At 46.1% G+C, this 16270-nt stretch overlaps 1 protein-coding gene across 17 annotated transcripts in view; it reads right to left on the reverse strand.

The window, feature by feature from the left end:
- dst (dystonin) overlaps positions 1–16270 on the reverse strand; it is a 64657-nt gene that overhangs the window by 38372 nt on the left and 10015 nt on the right. For 16 of the 17 annotated variants that reach the window (XM_029834872.1, XM_029834871.1, XM_029834867.1 and 13 more), the window contains 27 exons: positions 12728–12789; positions 11714–11803; positions 9939–10016; positions 9217–9309; positions 5814–5980; positions 5611–5723; positions 5411–5517; positions 5213–5332; positions 5041–5136; positions 4836–4963; positions 4136–4229; positions 3910–4064; positions 3368–3830; positions 3147–3275; positions 2962–3039; positions 2720–2881; positions 2536–2640; positions 2319–2414; positions 2110–2235; positions 1872–2024; positions 1642–1796; positions 1427–1553; positions 1157–1340; positions 804–961; positions 535–713; positions 314–452; positions 14–207 (listed from right to left, as the gene is read on the reverse strand). In XM_029834872.1, the coding sequence (XP_029690732.1) occupies positions 14–207; positions 314–452; positions 535–713; positions 804–961; positions 1157–1340; positions 1427–1553; positions 1642–1796; positions 1872–2024; positions 2110–2235; positions 2319–2414; positions 2536–2640; positions 2720–2881; positions 2962–3039; positions 3147–3275; positions 3368–3830; positions 3910–4064; positions 4136–4229; positions 4836–4963; positions 5041–5136; positions 5213–5332; positions 5411–5517; positions 5611–5723; positions 5814–5980; positions 9217–9309; positions 9939–10016; positions 11714–11803; positions 12728–12789 (3751 nt within the window). Of the gene's footprint in view, positions 1–13; positions 208–313; positions 453–534; positions 714–803; positions 962–1156; positions 1341–1426; positions 1554–1641; positions 1797–1871; positions 2025–2109; positions 2236–2318; positions 2415–2535; positions 2641–2719; positions 2882–2961; positions 3040–3146; positions 3276–3367; positions 3831–3909; positions 4065–4135; positions 4230–4835; positions 4964–5040; positions 5137–5212; positions 5333–5410; positions 5518–5610; positions 5724–5813; positions 5981–7279; positions 8663–9216; positions 9310–9938; positions 10017–11713; positions 11804–12727; positions 12790–16270 lie in introns of those variants that run through there. The other variant, XM_029834870.1, reaches the window with a different exon arrangement.

The raw sequence follows: 16270 nt of genomic DNA on the forward strand, positions 1-16270 counted from the left end.
CGTCTGAACTAACCTGCTGTCTATCTGTGAGTGAATGTTCTGCCATCGCTCACTCAGCTGGTCGGCTCTCTCCTTGTGCCAGTCAAGGTCAAAATCCCGCTCATTATGCGTCTTAAACATGCGCTCGCTGATCAATCGTGCCTTCTGCAGCTCGTCCTCCATCATGTGGAACACCTCCTGCTTCTCGTCTATCTCCGCCTGCCTTTGCTGTCATCACCAAGAAGAAGAATGACTCAAAATGACTCGTGACCTGAACCCTCAATACCATTTAAAACTGGCACAGTTGGCGAAACGCTGAAGATCATTTATGGACCTTGAGAGTTGATATTGCACTTTCAATGGACTTGATGTCAGGGTTCATAGCATCCTCCTCATACAGTTTGAATTCGAAGGTCTTCACAAGCGCCTCTGCACTCTGGCTGTGCTTCACCACCAGGCTCACCGTTTTCAGTCTGGCAAATAAAGCAGGCGTCTCGTGAGGGCAGCTTCTCTAAACACCACTCTAACATGTGGGAAATCACAGTTTTGCCTTACTTGTCCATATAAATGGAGGACATGGAGTACACTTGGCTCATACTCTGAAGGAGGACGGTGAGTTCTGAGGACAGCTTGGACACGGACGGGGAAGCTGCGGCCTCTCTGAGGAACAACTCGCACTTCTCCTTTAAAACATCAAGGTCCTCCTTCAGTTTATTCAGCTCAGCTGTCTTCTTCTGCAGAGAGACACATGCAGAACCACCGTTCAAGTAAAGACAACAGCGAGTGTGCAGATATGCCAGAATCACTCCCTCGTAGGCGGGTACCTCGTGCTCCGAGATGCGCTGCAGGCTCTGATCCAGGTCGTCCCTCTCCAGCGGCGTGCGGAGTTGTCTAATCAGGTGTTCTTCGTGGGCTTCGAGAAGCATCCGGAAGTTGCGTAGCTCTGAGATATAACGATTGTATACCGACTCCTCGTGCTCCTCTGTTTACCGAGGAAACATAATTGGCATGAAGGTGACATCATACTTATATCTTACCGATTCTACTCATACAAATCAGGCTTTATAAAACCTACAGAGAAAAAATAATCATAATTCCAAACAGCATTAAGTTAAAGAGCTTCAATAGCATCATTTGTTCCATGAGAGTTCTCTGGAGAAGTGAGGGGGAAACTTGCCTCTTTCTGCAGACCGAAGCAGCTCCTGGTAGTACTCCTTACATGCCAGGACGTCCTTCTCCAGCTCAGCCCGTTCCGTAACGGAGAAGACCTCTGATTCCTTGCTGTCCTGGAGGAACTCATCAAAGTGCGACTGCAGGTTGCCCAAGACTTGCTGATGTTCCCCTGGCAGCATGGTCTTTATCTAGCGGTTTGAGGAACAAAAGAGGGATGAACCTCATGATCATCCAGTAATAAACCATCGACCATCAACTGGTCAACGAATCCCACCGAGGCCACGTTCCAGTTGCGGATGGCTCGTACATCAGCCATCAGATAATGCCAGGAGACCACGCTCTTCATGTTGATGTGGGAGTGGTGCCAGAGGGCCAGGACATTCTGGTATAACTGCTCGGTTCTGCCAGATAGGGACACGAATAATCAGAACCACGGAAGTCCGGTTCGTTGTGAGTTGAATGACAGTTAAACTGATCCGCGCTCCTCACTTTGCAGCCGCATCGGCAGCCTCTTTATTGGGTGGAGGTACCGTGAAGCAAACAGAGGGCACCATGGCCTCATTCCCTGCAGGACTTATGACTTTCCACTTGGCCCGGTGAGAGTTGCTGGTCAACTCACACTCCTCCTCTTTATGGATGGTGATCTGAAAAACGTCCAGACAAAGATTTACTTTGAAGTTCTGAAAGTTCTGAAGTGATGTAATGTCCTGTAGAGACACCTCGATCTGACGATAATCACAGATGGCTTTAACGGGGATGGAGGATCCGATTGGACTTTCGGGGTTCCTGGGCCTGAGCTGCACAATGTTCTTAGCTCTGCCCACCAACCCAGCCACGGTGCTGCAGTACTGAAGGAGTTGCTCTTTCTCATCCTAGGGGCAAAAGTGCAAACGAGTTTGTTTTGTGTCCTTGTGTCCACCCCATGAAAGAAAAGCCTTCGTTTATTCAGCATCATACCATAGACTCCTGAATCAGATCCTCCAGCCTGTGGAGGCTGCTGGTCTGGTCGCAGCTGTACTTCCGTTCAATGGAACCTTCCAGGTTCTTAAGGAAGTCGATGGCCTCTTTAGCCTCGCTGAAAAACTACACAGAAGATTGTGGACTATATATTAATATATTAATAATATTAGAAGCTGTGGAGGTGACTTGAAACAATGGCGCCTTACCTCAAAATAAGCAGCGTTCTCCTTCAGATGTTTCTCTACACAGGAGCAGAGCTGCAGGATCCAGCTCCACTGTGTCTGCATGGCTGCCTTGTATGCCTGCAAGAGATGAGAAACATGAGAATTTATAAGGTTGGGATTGTTTCATCGCCGTAGAAGAGGCAAAGATCTGACCACAGCATCAAATCACCCGCTCCCAATGACCAGAGAATTGTCTTACCTCAATAGTGGCCCTGGCTGGGTGGTTCTTGCAGATAAGGTGTTCTCCTTTATCCTGCACAGACTTAAACACGCTCTCCTTTTCATCCAGCTCCCTCATCAGGTCCTGGATTAAAGACAGATCATCTCTGACGAAAAGCCCAACTCAGCTTAAATGGCGCTCTGTAAAACAAATCCAGACTTACCGTGTGGTATTCTCGCTTTTTGGAGATGCTGCTGTTGCGGTCACTCCAGTCGAAGGCCACCTCCTCTTCCTCCTTCTCATTCAGCCAGATGAGTTCCTGGGTTGCCTGTGAAAGGAAGTCATGCAGGCTTTCCAGGTGGCTCTGCCGCTCTCTGGAAAAGCCCTGGAACAGGATCCACAAAGGTCAGACTAGAGAAACATATTTTCTAAAAAAGACTGAAAGAGAAGGGTGGCATCCCTTACCAAAAGGATCTCATACTCCTTCTCCAGCTTCTTCAGCTTTTCGGAATAAGTCAGCTTTAAAGGTGGGTTCATCTGAATCTGAAGGGAAAAGCATCTTTTCAGGAACAGATCACACTTACATCTTACTCACAGATCACTGCCAGCAAAATCGCCTAAAGAGGAGGTCAAAAGCAGGACGCGCTCACCTCACTGAGCTTGGCTTCTTTAAGACTCATTTGGAATTCTTCGATGTCTCTATGTACGCCACTGTGGCTGTCCATGTGCGCCTCCACGCTTGGCAAATCGTTGCCCCACTCCGAGCGGCCAAGCTGCGACTTCAAAATTTAGAGAAAAAAAAAAAAAAGCACTTCAATGTGCTACTCATGCATATAGTGAGTTTAAAGCTGATACACATCATCAAACTCACCTGCATTTCCTCCACCCAGGTCTGGAGGCCCTTGATGAATCTCATGTTGACCTCCTCGTCTGTCAAACTGGGGTCCGCCACGGACGATTTCCGCAAGGGTTTGCTGCTCTGTATGTGTTTCAGGTGCCGGAGGCCGCTGGGGTCCACACCACCACTGCTGTCCATGAAGGTCTGGACTGAGGGGGGCTGCAAAACGGAGTTCATCGAGGGACTCAAAGACGGGGTGAGGCACGACGTAAGGCTGGAGGTGAACGCTGACCCGGGGGCTCCTAACCCCCCGGGGGTGAGTGCAGGTGTGAGGACTGGTGTCAGGCTTGTGTTCTGCGGGAACGTAGAGTTCAGGCTTTGTGTGATGCCTGAAATCATCATTTTGGTTTGCTCTGTTGTCAGGGTGCGGCCTTTGCTGTACAAAGAGGAGCAGTCCGCTCTCAGAGCCAACAGGTCATCGCGCAGTTTTGATACCCTGCCATGAGGAAAGGGACAAAGGACGTGAGGTCTCACGCTGAGTGACGGCTGCATTCTCAAGGTAATGTTGTTTTTACCTTTGGACAAGTTGATCTGCAAAGGGAAACTTTCCATCCAGTAGAACCTGGATGTCCACCACTTGTTGTCTGAGGATGTTCTCACACTCCAAAAGGTAGCCAGCGGTCTCAGCCTCGTTGATGAACTGGATCCCAGACTCAAGGCGTTTCGCATCCTTAAAAAAAAATACTCAAACATTTCACAATGTGTAGAAACATGATTTTCTCTCAAACAGAGATTACTCACAGACTGCAGGGCGGTTTGTGCCAGGGCTAGTTTGTCTTCACCATTGACGCAATCTCGCTGGACCCTGTTTGCAATCTGCTGCAAAGTCTCGAGTCTACGGGGGGGAAAGGAATGAAAACGGTTCACAACCGTCGTGAATGTCACTGAAACACTGTGATGGTGAGAGAAATGATAAAGACAGCGTTGCTGTCTTAAACCTCTTTATACAGTATTTATAGCTGCACAGCCAGGCTGGGGGGGGGGGGGTGAAATCAGAGGCCTTCTTTAATCTTTACAGAGCAAAAATGAAAACGCAAATCAGGGCAGCAGAGTTTTATAAAGACAGTGACGGCCTCTTTGCAACCTTAAAAGCAGGGGTTGTGTGAACAACAGACGTTGATAACATCCTTTTAAGTGGCTCAAGAAATCGAAAAGTGAGCCTTTTAATTCAGACATCCTGTGTGTTTGCGGGAAGAGCCTGGTGATATTAGCCTTTGGCTAGCTTTAGAAAGCTACGCTGAGTCACGTTTGCTCCATTATTGAGAGCATTTCATATAAATAGGACACAGGTAATTTACCTAAAATATTTTGGAGTGCAGAAATAAATGTGTTAATTACTATTTAACTGTTAACTACTATTATTATGTCTCCAAATCATCCTGTTATTGCTTATTTAAAACAGAGGCGATAAAGACTGGACAGTATCAATTGTCTTACACACCTCTCCACCTCAGGCCTCAGACTCCTCTCTCTTTCAAGCATAGCAACGATTAATTTACCCCACTCCTTCTCTATATCATTGGGGTGATGTCCTGGGGGCAACTGAATGCGGCCAAACTCGATCCATATCTGTTGAAAACAGCACAATCAGCACAATATCCACGCCGTGTAAGATAGCAAACACAGCCGCCTAACTATGTGTGTACCTCAAGCATTTTGTAGAGGTTTTGGATTTTGGTCTTCTCGTTCTCCTTCAGTGGGATGTCATGTTCTTTAAACTGCAGATACTGGGAATAAAGTGCCTGCAGAACAAGAGGAATTAGAACTCAAAAAATATGGTGCAATAAAACCCAATAACACAAGTCAAATGGGTAATACCTTCAGTTCAACAGGGTTGTTGGGGAATGATCTGTCTGACATTATGGCCACATTATGTTTGATCCACTGGCTGAGGTATTTGATCATGTTCTGGTACTCCACCCATTTGATGTCGATGTCCTGTGGAGGTGGAAAAAAGATTTCAGCCGAGATGCAGGCAGACTCCAAACGGACTCAAAGGTGAATGGTGTCACTCACATTAGGACTGATTCCATCAGCGCCATCAGGGACCTTTGGAAAGGCATCATACAGCGTTGAAACATACGTGATGACTGACTTTTCATCTGGAGACTGGACGTCGACATCTGTGGAGGAAAGCAGAGGGCAAAACGAGGGGAATCATTAAACCTGGATAAATTCTAATGAACCGGGATAAACCAAAACCAAAGCAGACTCGCCCTCTGGGTCCAGGAGTCGGGGCACTCCCAACTGCTCGGCTGCACAGAACGCGTGCTCCAGATTGGATCGGTTGGTTTGTGCAGACACGCGAGTCATGTCAACCATGTCAGGCCTGCCAGAGAGAGAACAAGCAAGCACCAGGATTAAAGAGAGATCGAACAATTCAAATGAGCCGTGCGGTTTGCTCTGTCTTGGTTGTTACCTGTATTTATGAATGATGGCATTAAATAACCTCCCGTCTCTCCAGGAGGTGGTGAAATTTTCACATCGTACGCCCACGTAGCCATCAGATAACTGCTTGGACCACAGCAGCAGCCTCTCCTTGGCTGTCATGTCCTCGGACTCTCCTGTTACATGGATCTCCGAGATCTGTGGAAAATGTCCACACGGGACGCAATAGATGGATATCTTCAGTATTGGTGGCCTTGTTAACATTATCTTCGAAGTGCATGTGCACCCTAACCCTAACCCCTACCCTAACCCTAACCCTAACCTAACCCCAACCCTAACCCTAACCCTAACCCTAACCCCTACCCTAACCCTAACCCTGCATGCTCATACTTAGGGTAAAAGAGATAGTAGCTCTGAAATGGAACTCCAAAGTAATTTCTAGCACATCTCCTAACACATGAACCAAAGCAATGGTTAAACAGTCCAAAAGAACTAAGAAACACAGTAAATTTAACGAGACTGACGGATCAGCCATCAATTACCACCTCATTGAACGGTGAAGAATTTACAAGCTTTTGTCAGGACAAAAACTGAAGCTCAGACAGAGTCAGCGCCACATAAATCCAGAAAAATCCTCCAGCACACTGTAAAGCTATAACAGTCAGTCAGTAAAATGCTGTTTAACGGACACCTTTGTCTTTTAAGGACAGATTCTTCAGAATGTAGTAGTACCTCATTAACATAAAAGTTAAAATTTTACTGGCTACTTGAGTGTTCCTTTAACAGGCCTCAGCCGAACACTGAATAAGACCTGATTCTGGGGGGGAAGGTCGTTCCTGAGACGAGTATCAACATGTAAACTCTGCGGCTGGACTAAAGCAACCATGATCGCACACAACGGCCGGATGTCGCAACAGAGGTGACGGGATTTCACTCCAACAGAGGCAGCGTGTGAAAGCAGGCAGTGTGAAAAATGAGCAGACACATATTTGAGTAGGAAGATCCTGTCTGGCGCGATCTGCTCCGAGCCGCCTGACACATGCTGCTGTGCTGAAAACACAAACACTGTGTCAACGGGCCGACGCCTGTGGGTTTTGCCTGTATTTCTGCTCCCACAGCTCTCACTTTGACATTCAAAAATCACTTCCTCCAGGCGTCAACTGTCATTTTACATTGTAAAGGTTTCAAATAGAAGTAGATTTCGTGCCATGTTTCATTTTATTTCTGCTGTTCCTTGGATATATTGTCAAATAACAAAAGTCTGCAGAGCCCCCAAAAACCATGATGACATAACAGGCTACAAACAATGAACCCTGCTGTCAGGTTATACAATCACGTAATAAGACAATTAATTCAACTTAATTATTTGGCAGCCCTTTGCCAGTCATTTAGCATGTGATTGTGGCCGAGAACCAACAGCTCTGCCATTTAGCTGCCGAACCCCTCGTCTATGGTGAATGACACCCTCGTGCTATAAAAAACCGTTTATAGGTTTACCTTGTGATCAGCAGAAACACATTTGGCAGAAACTGGGTAGTGTATGTAACCAGAGAAGGAGGAGGCCCTCCGTCCCCTTCTCCCGTTTGCTTCAGAGCCACACATAAACTCAGCAAACGTTTCCTCGTTCCTGGATGCGTCACCGACCCTCAGCGTCGGCAGCGTGCGCTCCGCTGCCCCAAAGCTAACAGCCCTTCTCAGCTGAGGGACCATCAGCCTTTTCACCAACACTCCCTCCCTGGCTGGTGCAACTCTGGATGCTGTGCTAATGTCATGGAGCCTTCTGTCCACAGCCGAGCTGCTCCATTTGCTGTCTGAGGAAATCCTGGGTGTTAACTTCTTGTGGGGTTGATGACAGGAATCTCTGAAGATTGAAACCGGCTCCTCTCCAACACAGATGCCCCCACTGAGGCTTTCCTTGCTTGATAAATGTGTCTCTCCTTCCATTCCTGTTTGGGACTCCTCCACGTTTCCTCCTGGGTCATTATGAGGCTCTCGGCTAACGCCGACGACCTCACTCGTGACAGCCTCACATCCAGGACGATCGGGGGGTTCAACAGGCCGAATGTCTGATTTCCTCTGATTTTTCCTCTGAAAATAGCGACGTCCTTTGAGCTCCTTTGACTCTGGCCTCAGCGGCGCTTTCTTTGGGTCAACATAACACTCCTCTTTTGGACCTCGGACGCAGCCACAGACGTTTCCCATGGCAGTCAGCTGAAGTGTCCCTTTCCCATGAAACAGCGAGTGACCTCCAATTCTCAGGCAAAATATCCTGGGAGCTCCTCTTAGTCTGAGGATCCACTACCAATCCGACAATACGCCATCTTCAGACTGTGTAACCAGACAACAATGAGTAGCGGCAGAAAACCCGGCAGCCGGAGAACAACCTCCACTCAGTTGACTTTTCCTTTCACTTCTTCTAAGCTGGGAACTGGTCGCCCTCTCCCTCTCTCCCTCTCACAGCTCTGCTCCCTTGCTCACATGCTCCCTCTTGGGTCTCTCCACTGACACAGGAATCCTCTCTGACCTTTGATACATTTCTCTTGGTTCGCTAATCCGGCGCAAACACCATAAATGCACACTCGAACACAACCCACGTGCTCATAGCTCTCAGCTGGGAAAGACTGCAGTCTGGCCTGTTTGCCACCTGGCAAACGCACACACATGCCCCTGCCTTCCACATCAAAGAACAGCTACAAATCCGCATTTATCCACCCCAACTTGTTGTAAATGATTCAGCATATGTAAAAGTTACGGTAACACCAGTGCAGGTTAATCTAAAAATAACAGCCATGAGATCACAACATCAAAGATTTCGCTGAAGGTCAAAGTCACCTGACAGCCAGCGCAGGTCAAACTGCACAAGACCGGTTACTCAAGTGGCCATGTGGCCACCTAGGGGTCAAACTCCCAAAGGCGGGTTTCACACAAATGTTATGTTAGAGGGACATTTCTGAAGCTAAACTGTGACGACAGGTGGAACAGTGGATGGGCGGCTACGTCGACAGGCATCAGGTGGTGACAGTGACACGTAGCCAGGGCAAAACAAACAAGACCAACAAGCTCGGAAACACCTGAGAGACGGCTGTCGTTATGGAGCTGCGATACATGGCAACTCAAAACACACAACAGTGCGCGTGCCAAAAAGTGGGACATGTTCTACTGCAGTGACACGACTGCTGACAGCACAGATGATTTTTACATGAAAGTTCCAAAGCACCAGAGCAGGATGTCAGCAGCGAAAGGAGCTAGGAGGTCAAAGGTCCTTTAGACTCAAGACCAGAAGCGTGACAACAGTCTCTAACCATCACAGCCTTATTTTAAATTGATTGACTAATATGAGAAATTATTTTATCATAACCCTCCATTTTTATTGTAAATGTCAGCGGAACTCACAAACAAGACGCCGGGCACAAGCATGTCATGAAAACACTGACCTGAAAGTGCAAAATGATTGTCCAGATCAATCCCAGGGTTAGTTTTGGGTTGCCGTCTGTGATGTCATCATTCCTGATATTTACAAGCTTGACCTGCGGAGAGAAAGTGCACGATTGAGCTGCTGCTTAAAGATGCCATTTTGAAGTGATGCACCCATGGCTATTTCTATTTAGGACATCAATTACATCTAAAATATGGAGCATGATTTGATCTGTTTTTGATTCGCCTGTATCACCACAAGGTGGCAGTAGCCATCATCAATACAGGCAGCGCCGCTTTGGGCAACATTTATATATCATCCAGGATGATATCAACCAGCAAAACAGTTTATCAGAGTGAAAACACCAGAGTTTATCTCGGATCTAAAGGTTTTATCTATTTTTTTAATCAAAGCAGGAAAGTGTCTCATACGTTGCCTAAAACAATAGCACTCATTTGTGAGACTCCTGGAACTCTTTGTCTCCAGGATGACGTCACATCTGGACACAGCGCAGCTGTGTTTTTCATCACAGCGTGACTGTTTTTCATTGGCAGTCAACACTCACATTTCTTGCAAATGCAGAACAAATGTCAGAAAACACTGCCGCAGTCCGACTACAGACTTCCTTCTAAATCCTTTTAAGGTGCAACACAACACAAGCTGATGTCTGCAAGTGTTAAAATAATCTTAACTAGTTATGAACACTGTAAATTGATGCGCTGAGATTAGTCGGTTCCTTACCTGCCGCCTCTTTAAATAATCCAGTGCGATCTGTACATTCTGGAGTCTGTGGAAGCGCATCCTCCCTCTCTCCCGAGGCTGGGGACACAAAGAGGGGACGGGGGAACATACGTAGCGCTCAAGTTTGAGTCACTCATCGAACATGAGTGGAATATGCAGTTAGTAGCGTGGAAGACGCAGGACATGCCTCTGATTTTACCCATTAATCTGATTAGGTGAAAGAACGAGAAATAAAAAAATGCAGAACGTCCTCCAGCGTTTGCATCTCACTCGGTGTCCTCGCTGCGTAAAAACACACTCAAAACACACTTACGATACGATCCACGTGCTGTGGACACTAAAGGCAACGTTAGCAACGCCCTCGCGGCGTATGTCAAGCAAGTATTCAACCTGTCGTGGCAAGCGCACATGGTCGGTCAGGAGCCACGGCGGGGACGTAATGAAATGGAAAATGCTTCTCAAAGCCCGTGCACGGCGTCAGCAGAAACACGCGAGCGTGCGTTCGGCCGCATTTCCTCTGCACATCTCAGCCGCGAAGCATCGGCCTTTAAAAGACTCGTCCGCAAACAGCTTTCAGCCGCTTCTGGACCCGTGCTGGGGTTTCAAAGTGGCCGAAGAACCTTAATGAAGCAGATGGCGAAAGTCTGAGTCACACCAATGCGGCGGCGCAGTTTGATCGCGTGGCTCAAAGGTCAAAGGTCGCGGAAGACCCACGTTTTGAAATTGCTTGTGAATAAATGCAAGAAGATGGAAGCCTTTAGACATTGGTGTGCATATGTATTAGCATATGAGGATTATTTTCTCATCAGTACGCTAAGACAATGACAGACACAAAATCACAAAATTAGCAGAAGTGGACAAAGGGAAACTACTTGATTGAGGGCAAATAGAGCTGCTAATCAAGACTAAGGCGAACCCCTACACTAATGTTAACTGGCCACATTAAGGCTGTGAGTTAGTCTGTTAAACAGGGGTGGAAGGGCGGGGGGGGTTGGCCACACATACCCCCTTATCATCATCCACCGTCTCTCCATGCTGCTCAACCGCGCATGCTTCTGTCCCACTCACCAACCGCAATGTCTTCAGAAAATCACGCTCCCTCGGCTTATCACCGAAAAAAAACAAAAAAAAACGGGGCAACACATGGGGGAGAGAGGCAGACACGGACACATGGCGGCCGGATTAAAGAACGTCAGACAATGGGGAGAGAGAAAACAAGGATCAGAAGGACAGAAGAGGGAGGTCAATTCGAGGGGAAACATGATTTAAACAGAACATAGGTGGCCGCTGAGAGGATGGAAGTTAGTGGCGGAGACATCGCAGCGTATTATGGATCAATGGCTGAGGCATAAAACCAGACATGTTAACAGCCTGTTGGGTAACACAGCAGCCTTTTCTACGACTCATGTCCTCCGATTTATTATTTAGCAAAAACAAAATGAATTTCCGGAGTAAATCTGCTTTTTGAAAACGCTTATAGATTAAATATGTTAGTGTTTTTCCTGTGCTTACCTGGCAGTTTAATTCTTTAGTTTGATTTAGTGGCGTAAATACATGTATAGTAATTCTCTTTTTCTACAATTGTCTAGAAACAGCTTTTTGGAATCAATGTGTGTGATTGCGAAACAACAAATCCCAGGATTGGGGAATCCTGGGATTTGTTCCTTTCTGCTCCATAACCCCCGTTTTGATAACCTGACCGTCAGGATGATTCGAATCATGACTTGGAGTCATTTTATCCCACAAAAACTGCCACAAAGAAAGCTGGAACTCACCAGTGTGTCTCCAGACAAAACCTCCAGCAGTGAGATCAGGTTATGTCCATCTCGCAAGTCTTCGTACAGGTCGTTTATGTGCTTCCGTACCTGCAGAAGCGAGTCAAAACGCACAATGGGCGACTTTTCACTGTGTCTCTATTCTTATTGGAGATAATGTGACCAGTTCCACCTTCATATTTCACTTTTTTTGTATTGTTGGTGCATTTCTTGGGGGTGAAAGGCCTTTTCTACATCTGGTTCCACCTCCTCACCAACCTCAGCTGTACGGCCATTGTGCTCATTACCTTAGCACTTCACCACTCCTGCCTTTCTCCTTCACGCAGGCCCATCTCTCCTTCCTGTCCTAAATTCCGCACCTCTGAAATCACGCTGTTGCCCGTTGACCTGCTTTCACACAGGGCTTTCAGCGCTGTAATCCCACGATAGCAGCCACAGCTGTGAGGCCAAAATAGACCTGCACCCTTGTGTTATTGGGTCAGCAAAGCAGGCTTTCTGTTATTACTCAGCATCTCTGCTTTCTGGTTACCCGTGTGTGACATGACCACACATGTCTAATGGCTGAGGTGTTATTAAATTCCAGAGTGTGGCAAAACAATGAAGACTGTGATTCCAAGTCCTGATTCAGCAGGAGCAACCAGTTGGTGCAGTTGTGCAACCTTGTGTCTTTGCTACAGACTTTTAATCATATCAGGGGAGGAATATTAGCATGCTAGCAGCTAACATTGAGAGCTAACATGGTTTTATCATAATGAAAATGTGCCTACATTTTCCCCCCTATAATTAGGTTTGATCTCTTAGTTTTGAGATTTAAAGGAGATTTGAAACCATTAAGCAGGAAGAAAATGGATCAATGATTAAATAGCTGCTCTCTATTGTATATATATACATACACAGACGCATATAGATGTGTATAGATGTGTTTTCAAAGACATTTGTAAATTATACCATATTTCTGATCAAACACTGGACCCTTTAGAGGGAAAAGCAATGCAACAGTGCACAAGTTCTCACCTTCATCAGATGCTGATTTATCCATTTTGTAAAAGTTTTCTTCTGCACTCTGTCTCTTTCATCTGTAAAAAAAGAAAAGAAATAAAAAATCAAGAAAATACCTTTTCACATTTAGCTGAGGGTTTTGAAGCATGACCAACATTCATCTTCACTCTATAATTTTCCTGCTAAAGTCATATGGAAAAGTAAGGCCATACAAAAGCTGAGCTGAAAATAAGGAAATCATTCACTGGAGACCAAAATGACATCACTCTCTCCGTCCTGGACAACATTGTGTTTTTCCTGTTACCATAGCAAAGCGTGAGTGCTTCTCGGCAGTGATGCAAGCGCATAAAAAGCACGAGTGCAAATGAATAGAAAATTGCAACAAACATTCCAAAGTGTGTAGCATAAAGACTAAAGTGCTTGCATTATCAGATTTTGCTTGTTTCTGCCTGTCTCTGACTCCGAGTGTGCCCCATCTCCTGTGGGACCACAGTAGGATCCAGGCCCGCCACCACAGCCGTGACTCATACTGTCCCAAAGCTTCCACGCGTCTCCATCTGTGACACACGACTCCCCGGATCCTCCACTCGGAGCACCACATCGCTCTCGATCAATAGCATTAGCAGTCGATAAGGTCACATTTACTCCCAACATTACTCGGGAAGCGTTTTTTTCCTGAGCTCTGCCACAGAGGTAACGTCACAGACCTCCTCCACCCCTGAAGGGTCAGGATTACAACACGGCTCTTGCGCAAGGATATCCTGCAATAACGAGCGAGCACTGATGAAGCGAGTGCGCGAAAGAAACAACAACACTGACCCATGCAGCACATCAGAGATACCAGGTGAGCTCTGTGCTCCATCTCACTCCTAAAAGGAGAAGTCATCCTGGGTCCTGGCTCCTGCCGTGGCGAGCCAAGGTTGAGGCAGGCAGATGCCATGAGAGACGAAGACGGAAGGAAAATCAGCACGCACTACGATTTGCCTGCTTGCCTGGCTGGCTGACTAGCCTGTAGGGTAGCAGCGACTCCCTTTTTCATTTAGAACGAGCCCAGTCAGGTTTTCTGTGGCTATTCTTGGGGATTGCCGTTTTTTTCCACTCGCAGCAGCACTCACAAATCTGTGTTTCTCACAAAATAAAAGCTTGTTTCTGTTTCTGTTTCTCCAATTCCAACATTAGCCCTTTAAATGAAAAGCACCGTACCGTCATTTCCGTTGACAGCATGTGTCATTTAGCTTTTTCAAACAACCTGCACGTGTTCCAGTGCCTGGACCTGAAATGATGCAGGGATTTGCAGAAAGCCAACAGCTTGGCATTTTATATTTGTTTTCTTATTAAACTCAACATTGCATTTGCATTAAAGTGCAATAAACGGCTCTTAATGCACGTGCAAATCTTGCCACTAACATGCATAATGTTCATTTTCACCTAAGCAGATGACAGTAGTCATGCAGCTGTGGAAGATCATAAAGGGGAAAAAAAAAAAGAGAAGCATTATCATCATGCTTCTGCAGCCACGGTGCTGCTGTGTCATTGTCGATGACTCCGCACTGCAATCTGCAGCAGGACCCCAGCGTGATGGCTAGAGCTCATATCCCAGCTCCTCAAAGCATAATTTATAAACCTCCCTAGAGAAACTCATTAATATAGATTATCTCTGAGAGTATTCCAGGAATCCCTCTCTGGCTAGAGTGAAGGGTTAGTCAGAAATATGACTCCTGTGCTTCACATATTACAGAGTTTATGATGGCAGAAACATCTGCTGGACTCTGGTATGTTTACCTGTTATAGAGCATCAAATACAATCATTCAAAAAAGAAAAAGCACTCAGAATGTGAAGTGAGCCTCAGAAAATGAAGGTGTGTGTGATAATATAGCGCCCTCTGGAGGATGCTGTGAGAGTAAAAAATGTAAGTCCCATCTATAAAGATGAGCTTCACCATTTCTGCTAACAGCATAAGCTTAAATAGAGGAAATGCTCCTGCAGGTGTGTTTTATAGAGGACCCAAAGTGTGTATTACTATCTCATACCACTGCTCAGGTTGACGCTATATAGCGTCACAACCATGTAACCATGATTGTGCAGCACTGTTCATGGGAAATGACCCTCACAGTCTGTCTATAGCATTAAAACAGCCAGTCAGAGCCTCTGAAACATTCAGACCTCAGCAGAGCACATGTGCGTGGCTAAAAATAGCCTCAGCTCCGCCATGCTGGCCCTGAAACCTCAGGACACAAAACCTGCGCTTCAGTCAGAGCCCTTTTATTTTTGACCTCCCGTGAACGAAAAACGTGGCTCGAATAGATTCACAAAGCGATTTTTACGACAAGTGAGAAGGGGCTTTTTGAAACAACAAATAAACACTTATTTTCTCGAGAATGTGCAGCTCAGGGTGCCGGTGACACCGCCAGCGTCTCATTACTTCAGGGCGCCTAAAATATCCTCACATTCTGAGCAGAGGCAAAAACTATCCAGCAGCTATAATCCTGTGGCTCCTGGCTACCTTTCATAAACAAAGGTAGGCCGGGGTTGGCTTTGCTCAGAGTGGACTACAAGGGAAGGGAAGACAGGTGATGAATTATGAACAAGGACTCATCACGTCACATTCAGACAAGCGTAAAAAAAGCATTCGCGAAAGGAAAAACTATATCTAAAAGATTTTCCTATGAACTTTATTTTTACCACCACAAGTTACTGTGAGCTGTAATCTTATTTAATAAATTCCGACCCTAATTTCAGCTAAATGCTAGTACATGCGTATTGTAATACTCGATATCTCCATGAAGAAAAGAACAAGGTTTTTATTGAGATACGTTTGAGACACAACATTTATTAGTAATTATAATGTACAAAGCTCTATAATAACCATAATAATCCAACAGTATCAGTCCGCCTGTTTAAATAGATCCTGGTCACATAAAAATAGGGACAAATCTGTGACGGCTAAATTTGTAATCGTGTGGCTAAATACTCACAATCTAAAAAATAATGATCACGTTGGAGGCAGCGGATGCTTTGAAGGGGTTAAATTGATGCTGTCCATTATGAGTCAGCAGAAAATGGCTACCCTCCAATGCTGCATTATAACAGCCTTCTCCTCAACATGCCATCCAAACAGATGGTAAACACAGACACGTAAGTGTAATAATGAGGAGCAGAAATGCATTTTTATGATGCTTTGTCAGTGAGAAGGCAGCAGTCAGTCATCTGAAAGGGGCAGGGCAGCTTCACAACTATGTAGCTGCAACTGAAACAAGCTGCCATTCCAGTTACAGTTTGTTTTCCCCTCAAAGGAAAGACGAGCAAAAGAATAAATCACGAAACTGTGACTGCTGGCCTGATACTTAGGCTAGTCACGACTGTCTAGACTGCAAGAGTTGTAATTCACAAATACAACTATAATGAAGAGCTGCATTGTGATTGGAGGGATGTGGCTTTTCCAGGACGCCGCTGTTCTTCCATGAGTCTCCATACGGGGGTTAAGTGAGGCCAGCAACAGCTGAGATACCACAAGGGCAAAATGGAGGAGATGGGAATGACAACACAGATATGGGAGC

This window comes from Takifugu rubripes, chromosome 4 (assembly GCF_901000725.2).
Source record: "Takifugu rubripes chromosome 4, fTakRub1.2, whole genome shotgun sequence".
Lineage (NCBI taxonomy): Eukaryota > Metazoa > Chordata > Actinopteri > Tetraodontiformes > Tetraodontidae > Takifugu > Takifugu rubripes.